The sequence below is a fragment of the Lethenteron reissneri genome, chromosome 51 (assembly GCF_015708825.2).
Source record: "Lethenteron reissneri isolate LAM-NWPU_2019-01 chromosome 51, ASM1570882v1, whole genome shotgun sequence".
Lineage (NCBI taxonomy): Eukaryota > Metazoa > Chordata > Hyperoartia > Petromyzontiformes > Petromyzontidae > Lethenteron > Lethenteron reissneri.
The window spans coordinates 9040354-9053761 of record NC_083829.1 but is presented as its reverse complement, the minus strand read 5'-3'; the positions used below and the strand labels follow the sequence as shown (position 1 = coordinate 9053761).

Here is a 13408-nt window from a genome sequence, read left to right as displayed (position 1 = left end):
TCAGGTGAAGACCAAGTCTGTCGGGGAGACAGCGTCTGAATGCACAGCGACTGAATGCTGTCTCCCCGACAGACCTGGTCTTCACCTGAGGACGGCTGCTTGCGTTGTGGCCGAAACGTCGTGAGAATTATTTTATTATGTTTTTTTATTATTATTTTATTACTTCCCTTCTACGTGACTTTACCGAAAGAACCAAGAAGATGAATCCCTGCAGTCACGAAAGCTTTAAATCGAAACAAAAAAAACCTGCTCTGGACGTTCAATCATTTCGGATGGGCTGGGGGGAATGGTAGGATCCGCTTACAGACACACTACGACTACAACAATTAAAAAAACCTCCCAAGCCGCCCTTATATACGCGCACACACACACGTGCCAAGTTGGGAGCCAGCATTAATTCCGATTAAGATGTCTCCGAGCCTCCCGGATCCAAACGCAAGAAGCACCTCACCCCGCCCTTGCAAGTCCCAAGCTGTCAAGGGTCAGCTTATTATCTGGAGATGAGAAGCAGACTGCCTTTCGCGTCGGTAGACTTGCAATGAATCGGTGATTGCTCAAAGCTGGTCCCTCCAAACCAGGGGTACAAACAAAAAAAAGTTTGACATCCAATAGCTCCTGGGCCCTGTTGGGAACGTCTACAATGACCCATTCACCTCCCTCGGATTTCTGCAGCGCTTTGAGAATCGGGGAAAGGCAGAAGGCAGGCAAGAGGATTGCCAAATTCATCAGAAGCAGCCTGTGGCCTCGACTGACAACAGGCCCTTTGCCGTTTCCCCTTAAGGTCACGAATTGCTTCTCCAGAATCCCCTCGTTCCCAGAACAATATTCCCCATCTCACGATCACTTTCAAAAGAAGGCAAGATGATGACCAGAAAAAAACTGGTACGTCTTTCGTTTTTTCTTCACACACTGTCTATTATTTCGCCAGGGCACAGTCTTCCAAATTAATAGTGCAGACCCCCAGCAACGGTATTTGAGCTGGGCCAGCAAGTCGGAAGGTTACGCGAGAAGAAGCGTCTCTCATCACGCGAGCCTTGCAGCCGCAAGTGCGGAAATCTGACACGAACGTAGTTTTTTGAGCGTGCCAACACACGTGACATTCATAGAAGACGACGTTCTATCACGGCATCTGCATGAATCTTGGTGGAACGGGTGGAATGGTTGCAAATTCTGTGCCTTTGGGGAGCGGTGGGCATAGCGGTTAGCGAGCTGAGCTGCGAACCCGGCGGCCCAAGTTCGATTCTCTCTCAAGGCCAACACCATTGACAATTATTTGAACTGGTCCTGGGCCTCCCCTAGGTCGACTGAGCTAAGAATGAGTACTCGGTGCAATGTGTAAACATCGCCACTAGGCAGAGAAAGGCGGTCGAACGTGGGGCTTGACCATCCACCCCCTCGTGTGCCGTGCCAGCATTCATAGGTGCTCGCAAACAGCATTTGACCCAACTGTCTGTTTGGGCTATACGGGGGGGGGATCTTCGTCTTTCGTGACACAGAAATGAATACGGTCACGGAAATGAGGCCCTAGAAATGAAAACGCTCTGCGGCGTTCCGTTGCCATTCATGCCACCCAAGCACATATTCTTGGTCCTTTTGGTAAATTCACGTAGAAGGGAAATAATAAAATAATAAAACGTAAACCAAGAATATGAATCCCTGCAGTCACGAAAGCTTTAAATCGAAACCCAAACACATGTTTATATTAAACGTCTCTCTTTTCTTATTCAAACACCCTTCATATACATTAATACATGTCATACATTATACCAGGCTTGTCACTGGCCAACATGAACCTTGCCCGATTATCCTCATGGAAGGGAGGTTAAAAGTTATCAACTGAAATGCAAAACATTTCATTATAAAGTGTGAATGCAGCATGCGGTCTCATTCTTTGTTCAGTGACTATGCCTGTTAAGTTGTTCCATTACTGAAATAACCGCATTTGTGGTCTGCCCAAATTAAACTGGCAGATGCCTTAAAAAAGCGATGTCGATGCTTAAAAAAATTGGCATATGCACCGAAGGCAAAAGTAACTTCCTCGTTCCCTTACGGATTTGCAAACATCACATGAAGCGTGCAACTAACCCCTTATTGCTAACCACAGTAACACTGCAAACGGCGCTAACATTTTCGAGATCCGAATCTGGGAAGGTTCCACACATTTCTCTATATTCACAAATGTAGACCGGTAACCTCCACTAAGTGTGAATGGAGTTTGTGGTCTCGTTTTTAGAATTGTCTATGCCCCTGCAGTTGTTCCATCATTGAAATAATCGCATTTGTGTTCTGCCCAAATACAACTGGCAGATGCCCTAATAAATTTAGTAGATACTTCAAAACAATTGGCATGTGCACTGAATGCAACTTCCACGTTTGCTTACGGATTTGCAAACATCACATTAAGCTTGCAACGAACCCATTGTTGCAAACCACAGTTACTGTACATTCTAAACGACGCTAACATTTTGAGATCCGAATCTCGGAAGGCTCGACACATTTCTCTCTATTCACAAATATACACCGGTGACATCCACTGACGAGTCCAATACTCTAATTCGGATTTGTCTTTTTTTTACCACGCACTTCTGCATCTTAAATTTCGATTTAAAGCTTTCGTGACTGCAGGGATTCATCTTCTTGGTTCTTTCGGTAAAGTCACGTAGAAGGGAAATAATTAAAAAAAACATAATAAAATAATATAATATAATAAAATTATATACTAATATGTTTTATTTTATTATTTCCCTTCTACGTGACTTTACCGAAAGAACCAAGAAGATTCAGCATCTTAATCACTGCCACGCGCGCGCAAAAAGCGTGGACCGAGTAACGCAGTGCCTTTGGCACGCCATCGGCCCAAAGGCATTAAGTGAAGTTGATTAAAAGCATCGGCCGAGGGGGTCACGGCTCGAATAGCAGTGGCGACGTTTACGTTTATTAACAAGGAGGACGTGGTTCAGTAACGACGAGTGAAGAACGGAACGTCTACGCCGACCGCGCTGTGTTTATAAACAAATGGAGAGTAACAACGGTGGTTGATTGGCGATCGCCAATCCAGGCCAGACGCATTCAAGCGAGGCCGTGTCCAGTCTGACCTTGCCAATCGCCCTTGGGGACAGGGGAAGAGGTAGAACTGCAAACTGAAGACTTCGCGTCCGGGGAACAATGATTGTGTCCATTGCCAGAGCCTGAGGGTCATACATATGGGTTCAAAGTTCAAGACGGGCGTGTAAAATAAGGGGGAGGGGTGCGCAGCCGTCCACAATCAGAGTGTAACATTCAACATTTTTAATAGACGTCAAAGTATAATAAGTCTGACCATTTCTCACCGCGCGCTCTTACGGGTGCAGTCCATCACGAGTGGCGCTAATCACACGTTGTAAGCTCTTTGGAACAACAACGGTTTGATTCTCCTGCAGAGGTTTGAGGTTCGAATCCAACGGGTTGGCCCCGATTAATGCTGCGGCGTGTATTAACCGCGACAATGCGAAGCGGTGGGCGTTAAAGATCCCACCCCCCCCCGACATGATTCTGAAGGATCGGTAATTAACAGACGGAGGATTTTTGCAAACCTCTGATCGTGTTTGTTTGTGACCGCGTGCAGTGTGAAGAGTGGCCCCGCTGGTAAGACTAAAACAGTGGATTGATCTACCACAGCGCAGTGTTGCAGTTTGAAATTATGTTTATTGCATTTATTTTATAATATTTTAAGGTTTTGTTGCTGTTGTCGCTGCAACCAAATTAATCGGTAGAGAACTACTCATAGAAATTCAAGTCGGTAATTGCCGGTGTATTCAAGGTATCGTAAGTCAAAAAAGCTCTCTGAAGTCAGTCAACATGTTCTGCATTCCCCGCCTCTTACTGGACTTCTGCCCTAAATAGCTACTTGCATATCATGCTGTTACATAACAAACCTCTCGGCTCTAACCTCACCATATTTAATGGAGTTCAAAGTTAAGCAATCAGGTTGAGCGACGGATCCAGCGATCGCCAATTCACCCGAGTAACTCAGTCGCTGGATCAGCAGTCGCCTCCTAGTCACTCTTCTATCGCTGCCACAACCACGGAGTCACCGTCGTTCCAAATTAACGTCACTCACTGGCTCATCCTCCCTACGCAGAGTACTCAGCCTACCAGACGGACTATCATCTCATCCGCGCCGTGTTCCACAACCACCGGCACGCGTTGCGTGGGTTATCGACGCTGCTCCTTCTGCCTCTCCTTGCCGCAGCCCGAGAGCGGGACCTCCCTCCCATCGTCTCTTCCAGAGCTCTCTCCCAGTTGCCGTGCTCAACTCAAGAGACGTGGTCAACACGTATCCGTGGCAACTTTCGCCGCGCTTGCGTTTGTCGCCGGCCGCTCGACATTTTGGGCCTAGTTTGGGCCTTTCGGGCCTGTGCCCGGCAACTTAATGCCGTGTGTTGGTATAACTGAACTACGAAAAAACTAATTATTGTTTTTCATTTATTTTACCAGGTAAAGGCATCTAAGCTATATAGTTCCTTTTGAGAAGCGACCTGGCCACAAATGATAGCCGAGTGGGGGGGTGGTGTATTGGGGTGAGTTGGGGGGGGCGGTAGATTGGGGTGAGTGGGGGGTGAGTGGGGGGTGAATAGAGGGAGGGGGGGGTGGTGGATTGGGGTGAGTTGGGGGGGGGATTGTGGATTTGGGTGAGTGGGGGGGCGGTTGATTGGGGTGAGTAGAGGGGGAGGAGCGGTGGATTGGGGTGAGTGGGGGGGGGTGCGCGTCTCTCTGCTCGTGAAACTGAGCGTCTTCTCGTCCGTGGAGAGGGACGCTGCGTCGCGGTGTCAACCGTCACGGGAGAACGCACAGCGGCAGCATCTGGCGTTCGCTAAAGCCTCTGAAGTAGCAGTCACAACCAGGCAGCATCGGTGTATCCGAAACATCCACTGCTGCTGTAAGATACCTAGCTTGAGTTCTAAGTACTAGGCTTGCAGCGATATCGATGAGATGCGATTTGAATTTTCACGACGGGATAATTATCGCAACGTCGGTCTCAAGTATCTGTGTCGTTGTTTATCGCAGGCTTGTTGCACGGTTTTTGTGCCGTTCGCTGCCTCCCCGTGCAAATAAAGACCGCTTAAAATCTCTTCAACTGCAGCTCACTCAACGTTAAGCCCCTGCCGGCTATCCATTCATTACAACTTGCGATCGTCATTTCCTTGTTATTTCTCTATTCATCTTAAATTTTTTTTACTTGAAGTGAGTGTCGGGTTTGTTTTTGTTCCATCTGTGTTACGGGACTGGCTAATCGATGTTGCGGCATTGTGGGAATGACGCTATGTAAATTTTTTTTATTATTATTGTTACAATCGACAACATTGGGCGAAGACCCAGGACACGCTGGTGGGACGATGTTGCTCTGCTGGCCTGCGAATGCTTGGGAATTCCCAGGAAGAGTTAAAGTCTACGTATAGTAGTGTATAGTGTATAGTAGTGCAGTGTATATTAGCTTTTTTTTTACAAATCATCAAATGAATAGGTGAAAGTGCCATTGTTGGACAACTTTAATGAGAGAATTTGATGTGTCAGCGAGTAGAAAATGTCATACAAATTAAATGAACCACTAAGGCCTTGATATCGCAATATTTAGCAAGATAGACGATACAATTTTTCACAGATCGTATATTGAGCAATGTGTCACCGTACAAGCATATCATGGCAACCCTACAAATTAGAGACTCACTCCTGCCCAAACTGTCATGCCTCATCGAGACTAGCTGTGCTGTAATTCAGCAGACAGCCTTCACAATTACAGTAGAACCCCTGTTAACGACTAATCACTTAACGACGGGCCTCCATAGAGCCCAATGTGTAGTATCTAGTAGTGTATAGTGTAGTGTATAGTGTAGTGTATAGTAGTGTATAGTAGTGTAGTGTATAGTAGTGTAGTGTATAGTGTAGTGTATAGTAGCATAGTGTATAGTAGTGTATAGTGTAGTGTATAGTAGTGTAGTGTATAGTAATGTAGTGTATAGTGGAGTGTATAGTAGAATAGTGTATAGTAGTGTATAGCGTAGTGTATAGTAGTGTAGTGTATAGTGAAGTGTATAGTAGCGTATTGTATATAGTGTATAGTAGCGTATTGTATAGTGAAGTGTATAGTAGCGTATTGTATAGTGTAGTGTATAGTAGCGTATTGTATAGTGTAGTGTATAGTAGCGTATTGTATAGTGAAGTGTATAGTAGCGTATTGTATAGTGAAGTGTATAGTAGCGTATTGTATAGTGTAGTGTATAGTAGCGTATTGTATAGTGTAGTGTATAGTAGCGTATTGTATAGTGTAGTGTATAGTAGCGTATTGTATAGTGAAGTGTATAGTAGCGTATTGTATAGTGTAGTGTATAGTAGCGTATTGTATAGTGAAGTGTATAGTAGCGTATTGTATAGTGAAGTGTATAGTAGCGTATTGTATAGTGTAGTGTATAGTAGCGTATTGTATAGTGTAGTGTATAGTAGCGTATTGTATAGTGTAGTGTATAGTAGCGTATTGTATAGTGAAGTGTATAGTAGCGTATTGTATAGTGTAGTGTATAGTAGCGTATTGTATAGTGTAGTGTATAGTAGCGTATTGTATAGTGAAGTGTATAGTAGCGTATTGTATAGTGTAGTGTATAGTAGCGTATTGTATAGTGAAGTGTATAGTAGCGTAGTGTATAGTAACGTAGTGTAGTGTATAGTAGTGTAGTGTATAGTAGTGGTGTATATAGTAGTGTATAATGTAGTGTATAGTGTAGTGTATATAGTAGTGTATAGTGTAGTGTATAGTAGACGGGCCTCCATACAGCCCAATGTGTTAACCTACCGACCTGTTGTAGGTACAGTAAATATGAATTGATGTATTGATGAACAGTCTTTATTTTAATAGTATGTGCTTATACTCTTTGGTTCTTTTGGTAAAGTCACGTACCTACGTCACTTTACCGAAAGAACCAAAGAGCATGGATTCCTGCAGTCACGAAAGCTTCAAATCAGTATGTGTTTAGAATGTTGTTCGTGTCTTTACGTATGAATATGCATTGTTAAAATATTATGAAGTACGTTTTTTTGATGCTATCGGAACGAATTAAGTCTTCAACATGCATTTCCTAAACTCGCTTAACGCGACCAAATCGCTTAGCGAACGGTTTCATGGGAACCAATTACCGTCGCCAGGAGGAGGAGGCTTTCTACTCTACACTATTGGACATGAGGTATGCTGCTTATGACACATGTTGGACGAATATCGATACGTGAAACACCAAGCAACGATTCGCCTTGTTAACAGAGCAACAATGAGCATAGCGTGGGATATCCATGGGCTCACCGAATTCCACACGATAGGCAAGTACACAGTCTTAGAATTGCTACTACACGGATACTTATCAATTGTTTGGTATTTATTACGATGTTTGCGACACTCTTTTAGACTTCCTAGTGCTGACAGGCGCGTCACAGATTTTGTACACATGATTAGCGGAGACATTTATTACGCGGATTGACTACAGAATGCAAAACCCTACCTTGGGAAGTTTAATTATCGTGTATAATGTGTGCTCCGGTCAAATGACATTCCTTTTTTCGGAATATGTATTTAATTGCTTATTAATTTGGAGGCTTACCCCCAATTCCTGCTTCAAAAGATGTTACTGTAGATCAAAGCAAAATTGAAAATCAAAGAAAATCCCTGAACCATAATGTCACGTCGGTTTGTAAGCCTTTGAATTTTCATCTAAATTTTCACCAGACCATAATTCCCCAACAGAATTACACTGGTCAACACACTTTTTCTGGCATAAGGTATTCCAACGGTTATAAGGTAATTTTGGGGTGCTGATTCCAAATCTGGCATCAGTTTTTGTCTATCACATTGAGATATCAAATATTGCATTTTCAATAAAAACTGCAGAAGAAAAATATTAAATAAATGTGGATATCTACATAAAATGATATTATAAACACACTGTCCTAAAAATACAGCACCATATTTTAACACAAAAGCAGTCACTGACTCGCAACAACTTGCAATCATAAGTGACAGAGTTAATTTCGCGAAAAATCAATGAAAATGGGGTATGCCGATAGCATAAAATTGAGACGTGATAGAGCAAATCGGAGATCAGATTTGGAATCAGCACCTTAAAATTAGTCTAGAACAGCTGCAAAAGTCCAGGCCAGAAAAAATGTGTTCTTTTTTTGTTGACCAGTGTTATATTTCCAATGTAATGAACTTTTAAATCAATGCATTCATGTCAAAGATGTCCTTCCAATGATTTAAGGCTCCCGTGCGTGCGAGACTCTGGGGCTAAGGTGACGCCCATTAGAACGTGGCCAGAGCTGTTTCACGTTTCCCTACACGACCCATTCACGGCGCAGAAGGCAAACCGGCGGTCACAACACTTGAAAAAGCCCCACATCGCAGATCAAAAGGGATTGTATCAAGAATGCTCACCACAGTACTTACTACAATCAGCTGACCGAAGGTTGTCAGTCTCACAGGTAAAGAACGTCTGGTGGTCCTGTGCCGACAAGTTCATGTCATAGTAGGTCAGCGGCTCCCGCCCCGTCACCCACGTATACCTGGGAAACGAGAGGGGGGCAGCAGTGAGAGGGGGGGCGGCAGTGAGAGGGGGGGGGGGCAGTGAGAGGGGGGAGGGGCAGCAGTGAGAGGGGGTCAGGAGTTTTAGCGAAAGCTTGGCTCTCGTGTCAAAGAACGAGCTGCCCGATTCGTGTCCCTACAAAAAAAAATGTATCCACATTACAGCAATAGTTTAAAATAACACAAAGACAGCAAAAATAATTGCACTCGCAAATTCACAGCCGCAAAGCAAGAGGCGGGGAAACATGGCCTCAGTCGGCGTCGGGCGTCAACTTAAGTAGCGTCGCCATGACGCGGCGAATGCATCCACCTCCGCTCTGCGCAAGCGGGCCACTTCCATCGGCGTTGAAAGGGTGGCGACAGTGTTGTGATTGTGGCTCCGAAACGAAGGTGCAAATTACACGTTTTATTACGTCTGGGGAACCAGTAAACGCTACAGGACAACCACCGTTGCCGAAATGCTTACCTGTTATATTCCGCACCTCTAAATAAATTCAGAGGATTTCGCCAGACCTTGCATTCTGAAATAAAAACATGAAACAATTACGCGAGAGTTCTCATGAATTTTTTTGACAATTGGCAGCGGAGAGATGGGGGAATTACGGATGGTGAAAGGTATACCTGGAGACACATCGTGCTCCCATCCTAACACGCCAATCACTGCCAAATAAATTTAACAATAATACCCAGTATTCAAACTGTCCGCTGGAATATAAAGGACTTTTTTGCGTTATGGAACATGTCAGATATAAATGGGCGAGCGATAATAATGGTGCGGCCATCTGGAACGCTCTTCCTTCCGATATGAGGAAGCCACTGGAGCAATGCACGTTTAAATCATCATCTAGATTGCAAACTCATTTCTTCAGAACTGCTTTTTGCATTTAGTTTGTTGTCCTTCCCCCGCACCTCCGATTAGCACGGTTGGCTACGTACGGTGCGAAAGAAGTTCAACATACACACACGTAATGAAAAGTTGATTATTTTAAAAGAAAACTACAAAGACCACTGTACGAAGTAAAGTGGTCTCCTTGCTTGAGCGCCCGTTAATAAAGAGAAGTCGATATATCTGGTTACAGCCATTAGCAATTGGTGAAAATTATTAATTCTTGTGATAAAAGTCAACAGCATGGAAATCGGCTTCTGTGGAGGAGGCTGGTGAAGGAAGCTGCTCGGCAGTTGGTGCCAGCCGCCTTCCGGCAACAAGTTTATTCAACTGTTCTCATTGTCTGGAGAGGAACAGTTACAGGATATTACCATAGTTTCGAAGTTAAAATGTTAAGACTTGGACAAGTGAGATACGCGAGAGAAACACATGATTTGAACAGAACGTATCGAATCTAACTAGGCAAACCCAGCCAGGGCTCTGATGCGAGTTAGACATTTTATTTGCAACAGAAACCAGAAGAAAAAAACATTCCATTCAATTATTTTACTCCAATAGAGTGGGATTACTTATTCAATTATTTACATATTTTGCCGATCACTGCTGTATGAAGGCCTTCCCCCAAACACCACGCCGCAGGTCGGCGTGGGCTGGCAAAGAAGGTGGCCAGGATCAGTTCAGACAATACTCACCAAAGAGTTTAGCCATGACCAAAAAGCCAATTCGATTCGTCGGGTTCATATGAGCAAAGCGCAAAGCCTTGTATCACCGCTCCGCTACAAATCAAGTTTATGCGTTTAAAACTGTTGTATAAGTGTGCGTTTCCATCGACAGACTTGTCATCAGAGGCGCCACGGTGGCAAGATGTTAACTACCTCGCCTGGTATACAGGATATGTTGGGATAGATCCTGACCCTGACGCCTGCTGTATATTTGGAGTTTGTGTGTCTCTCTCCCCGTGGTCACGTGCATTTTTCTCCCCTCCACATTTAGAAACGACATCTCGTGTCTAGATTATTTTGCTGCTATAAATGTCCAGACGATGATGAACCACTTCGTTGAGCTGTCATTTGCGATAACCAGGTCGCTTCTGAAAAACAACTACGTTGCTCAGCGGGCCTTACCTGGTAAAATAAAAATAGTTTAAAGTTCGTTACTTTAGACAGACTCAAACACCAATGTAAAAGCGAGCTCCACAACCAACCCTGCATGTATGTTGAACTTAAATTTCGATTTAAAGCTTTCGTGACTGCAGGGATTCATCTTCTTGGTTCTTTCGGTAAAGTCACGTAGAAGGGAAATAATAAAATAATAAAAATAAAACATTATTAAATAATTCTCACGACGTTTCGGCCACAACGCAAGCAGCCGTCCTCAGGTGAAGACCAGGTCTGTCGGGGAGACAGCGTCTGAATGAGACGCTCAGGTGAAGACCAGGTCTGTCGGGGAGACAGCGTCTGAATGAGACGCTGTCTCCCCGACAGACCTGTTCTTCACCTGAGGACGGCTGCTTGCGTTGTGGCCAAAACGTCGTGAGAATCATTTTATTATGTTTTATTTTTTTTATTTTATTATTTCCTTTCAATGTTGAACTTTTTTCGCATCGTGCATAGCCAACCACGCCATTCAGAGGTGTGGGCCCACATGCATTGCAGGGCCCCACACACCCCCCACCCCTCTCTGTGTGCGGTGCGTGACAGAGGCACGTTCGCAATAGGCGCACGCACCTGGCACGTTCTGCCGACTGGAGTCTGCATCGCCCCCGTTGCTGCTCGATGACGACCCTGGGGAGTTGTTGTTCTCCACGCCGCCCAGCAGAGGGCCCAAGTGGTTGACCGATACCTGCTCGATGAACGAAGTGCCATACTTGCGAAAGTACCACCACTCAAATATCTGTGGGATAACGCCGGGGAGAGGGGGGGGGGGGTAAGAAAGTCAAAGACAATAGAACTCAGAATATTGAGTTTGCTACTTTTGCTGGCGTATATATATGTGTGTAGTTTATCTACGAGATCGTCTTTTTATACACTACAGTAATTTTGCTGTGGCGGTTCCACCTGAAGACGGAGGCTTGTGTTGCTTCCGAAACGTCGCGATTTAATTTAGCCGTTTTCATTTTTATTTATTTTAGTTTTTACCGACGTGACTTGACCGAAAAAAACAAAAAGTATGGATCCTTGCAGTCACGAAAACTTCAAATCTAGAATATGAGACCGTTGTTTTGCCAGCATCAAAATGATGAAAAATATAAGAATAGGTCTTACCCTTTCTGGCAAGATGTTCAAACACCAAACACCTTTTGCAAGGCATCAAATCTGCACTAACCAGACGGACTTGTGGCAAAACACGCAAACACTCTGATCATTTATGCTCAACCCGCGTTATAAATGCTCTGACAATTGTATTGTCTTTTAACTGTTCGCCTTTTGGCGTTCTATGGTCTAACACTGGTCAGACAAGGCCATAAAGAAGGCCGTCTCTGGTGCAGGCCAATCAGTTTCGGAGACAAGGCCTGTATTACTAGAGCGTGCTTCTTTGCATGTACTGTGTGCGGTTAATGCAGACTTGACACCCTGCAAAAGGTATCCGTTTGGTGTTGAAATATCTTAACACCTCCTGTTTTATTTGGCAGAAAGGGTAAAGCAGCCGATTCTTACATCTTTACGCGTAGTACGTTGGCATTTCATGCAGCACGTAGGTTTAATTAACATGTTATTACTAAAGACTTAGACATGTTTACCCAGGAAATCCTCACCGATTCTCAATACCCTTCTTTACGGAGAGAAGCCAAGTCTCTGTCCACCCAGCAGTAATGGTGCCACGGTGGCGAGATGTTAACTACCTCCTGCAGGAGGTTGTGGGTTCCATCCCGACCCTGACGATGCCTGTACATTTGGATTTGCATGCATGCGCCGTGGCCGCGTGGATTTTTTCCGGGTCCTCCCGTTTTTTCCCTCCACACATTTAAGTTTTTGGCTGCTATAACATTCCACGTGATGAGCCACTTCGCTGAGCTATCATTTGTTGGACAGGTCACCTCTGAAAAAGACCTACATAGCTCAGTGGGCCTTACCTGGCATAAATAAAAAATATATTTTTTTTCCATAAATTCAGATACCGTCTTGAGCCGATCGCTAGGTCACGCGCGGTGTATGCCGGCCGCATTCAACACGTCTGGACATCGTGGAGGAGTAGGCTAAATACCCTCTCGAGTTCGATTTAGTGGAGGCCCATTCACTGATGATCATGGCGTGAGCGAGCAATTCCAGGGCTGTACATTTAACCTTTTATAGTGTACTCGAGGAGGCGCATGAGAGATGTGTGTTACGGGGGGGGGGGAGGAAGTTACTTACCAGGATGAGGCCTGATATTAGCGAGGATGTGCCTGTCAGAGCCACGTAGAACTTGGGAGTCAGCGTATTGAGGAACATGGCCACTGCAGCACACACAAAAGTAAGAAGACACGTCAGAAACACGGCCGCCACCATCGCCAGCGCCACCATCACCGCCATCACCGCCACCACCGCCACCACCGCCATAATCACACTTTACAATTCGTTACTGACCAATAGTTTACGCAAAGCCGAATAACAACAACAGCACAATGCCGAATATGGGTAGCATAAAACGACAGTAAAGTAGTCTGTGGAGAGTTTAGCTTGATGAAATTAAAGCGGTTGCAAATCAATATAATTTATTATAATTGTTATATTATTTACCACAACAGGACGCCGCTGCCGACGAAATCGCCTCCGTTCGAGCGGACTCGAAGAAGGCCTTTGGCCTACTCTTTCACACTGACTCGACGCGATGGAAGAGATGTGCGTGCCCACATTTTAACCCACCACACGTGACCTGCCGATTGACCAACTGCTGCGGTTGTACCTATTTATACCGTTGGGTGGATAGAGGCGGGGGAGGTG

At 44.8% G+C, this 13408-nt stretch overlaps 1 protein-coding gene across 5 annotated transcripts in view; it reads right to left on the bottom strand.

The window, feature by feature from the left end:
* The window catches only part of ST7 (suppression of tumorigenicity 7), a 96208-nt gene that overhangs the window by 53969 nt on the left and 28831 nt on the right, over positions 1 to 13408 (bottom strand). For 2 of the 5 annotated variants that reach the window (XM_061572866.1, XM_061572869.1), the window contains exons 2-6: positions 12839 to 12921; positions 11213 to 11378; positions 9066 to 9120; positions 8453 to 8580; positions 3096 to 3188 (exon numbers count right to left, since the gene is read on the bottom strand). In XM_061572866.1, the coding sequence (XP_061428850.1) occupies positions 3096 to 3188; positions 8453 to 8580; positions 9066 to 9120; positions 11213 to 11378; positions 12839 to 12921 (525 nt within the window). Of the gene's footprint in view, positions 1 to 3095; positions 3189 to 8452; positions 8581 to 9065; positions 9121 to 11212; positions 11379 to 12838; positions 12922 to 13204; positions 13342 to 13408 lie in introns of those variants that run through there. The other 3 variants (XM_061572870.1, XM_061572867.1, XM_061572868.1) reach the window with 3 other exon arrangements.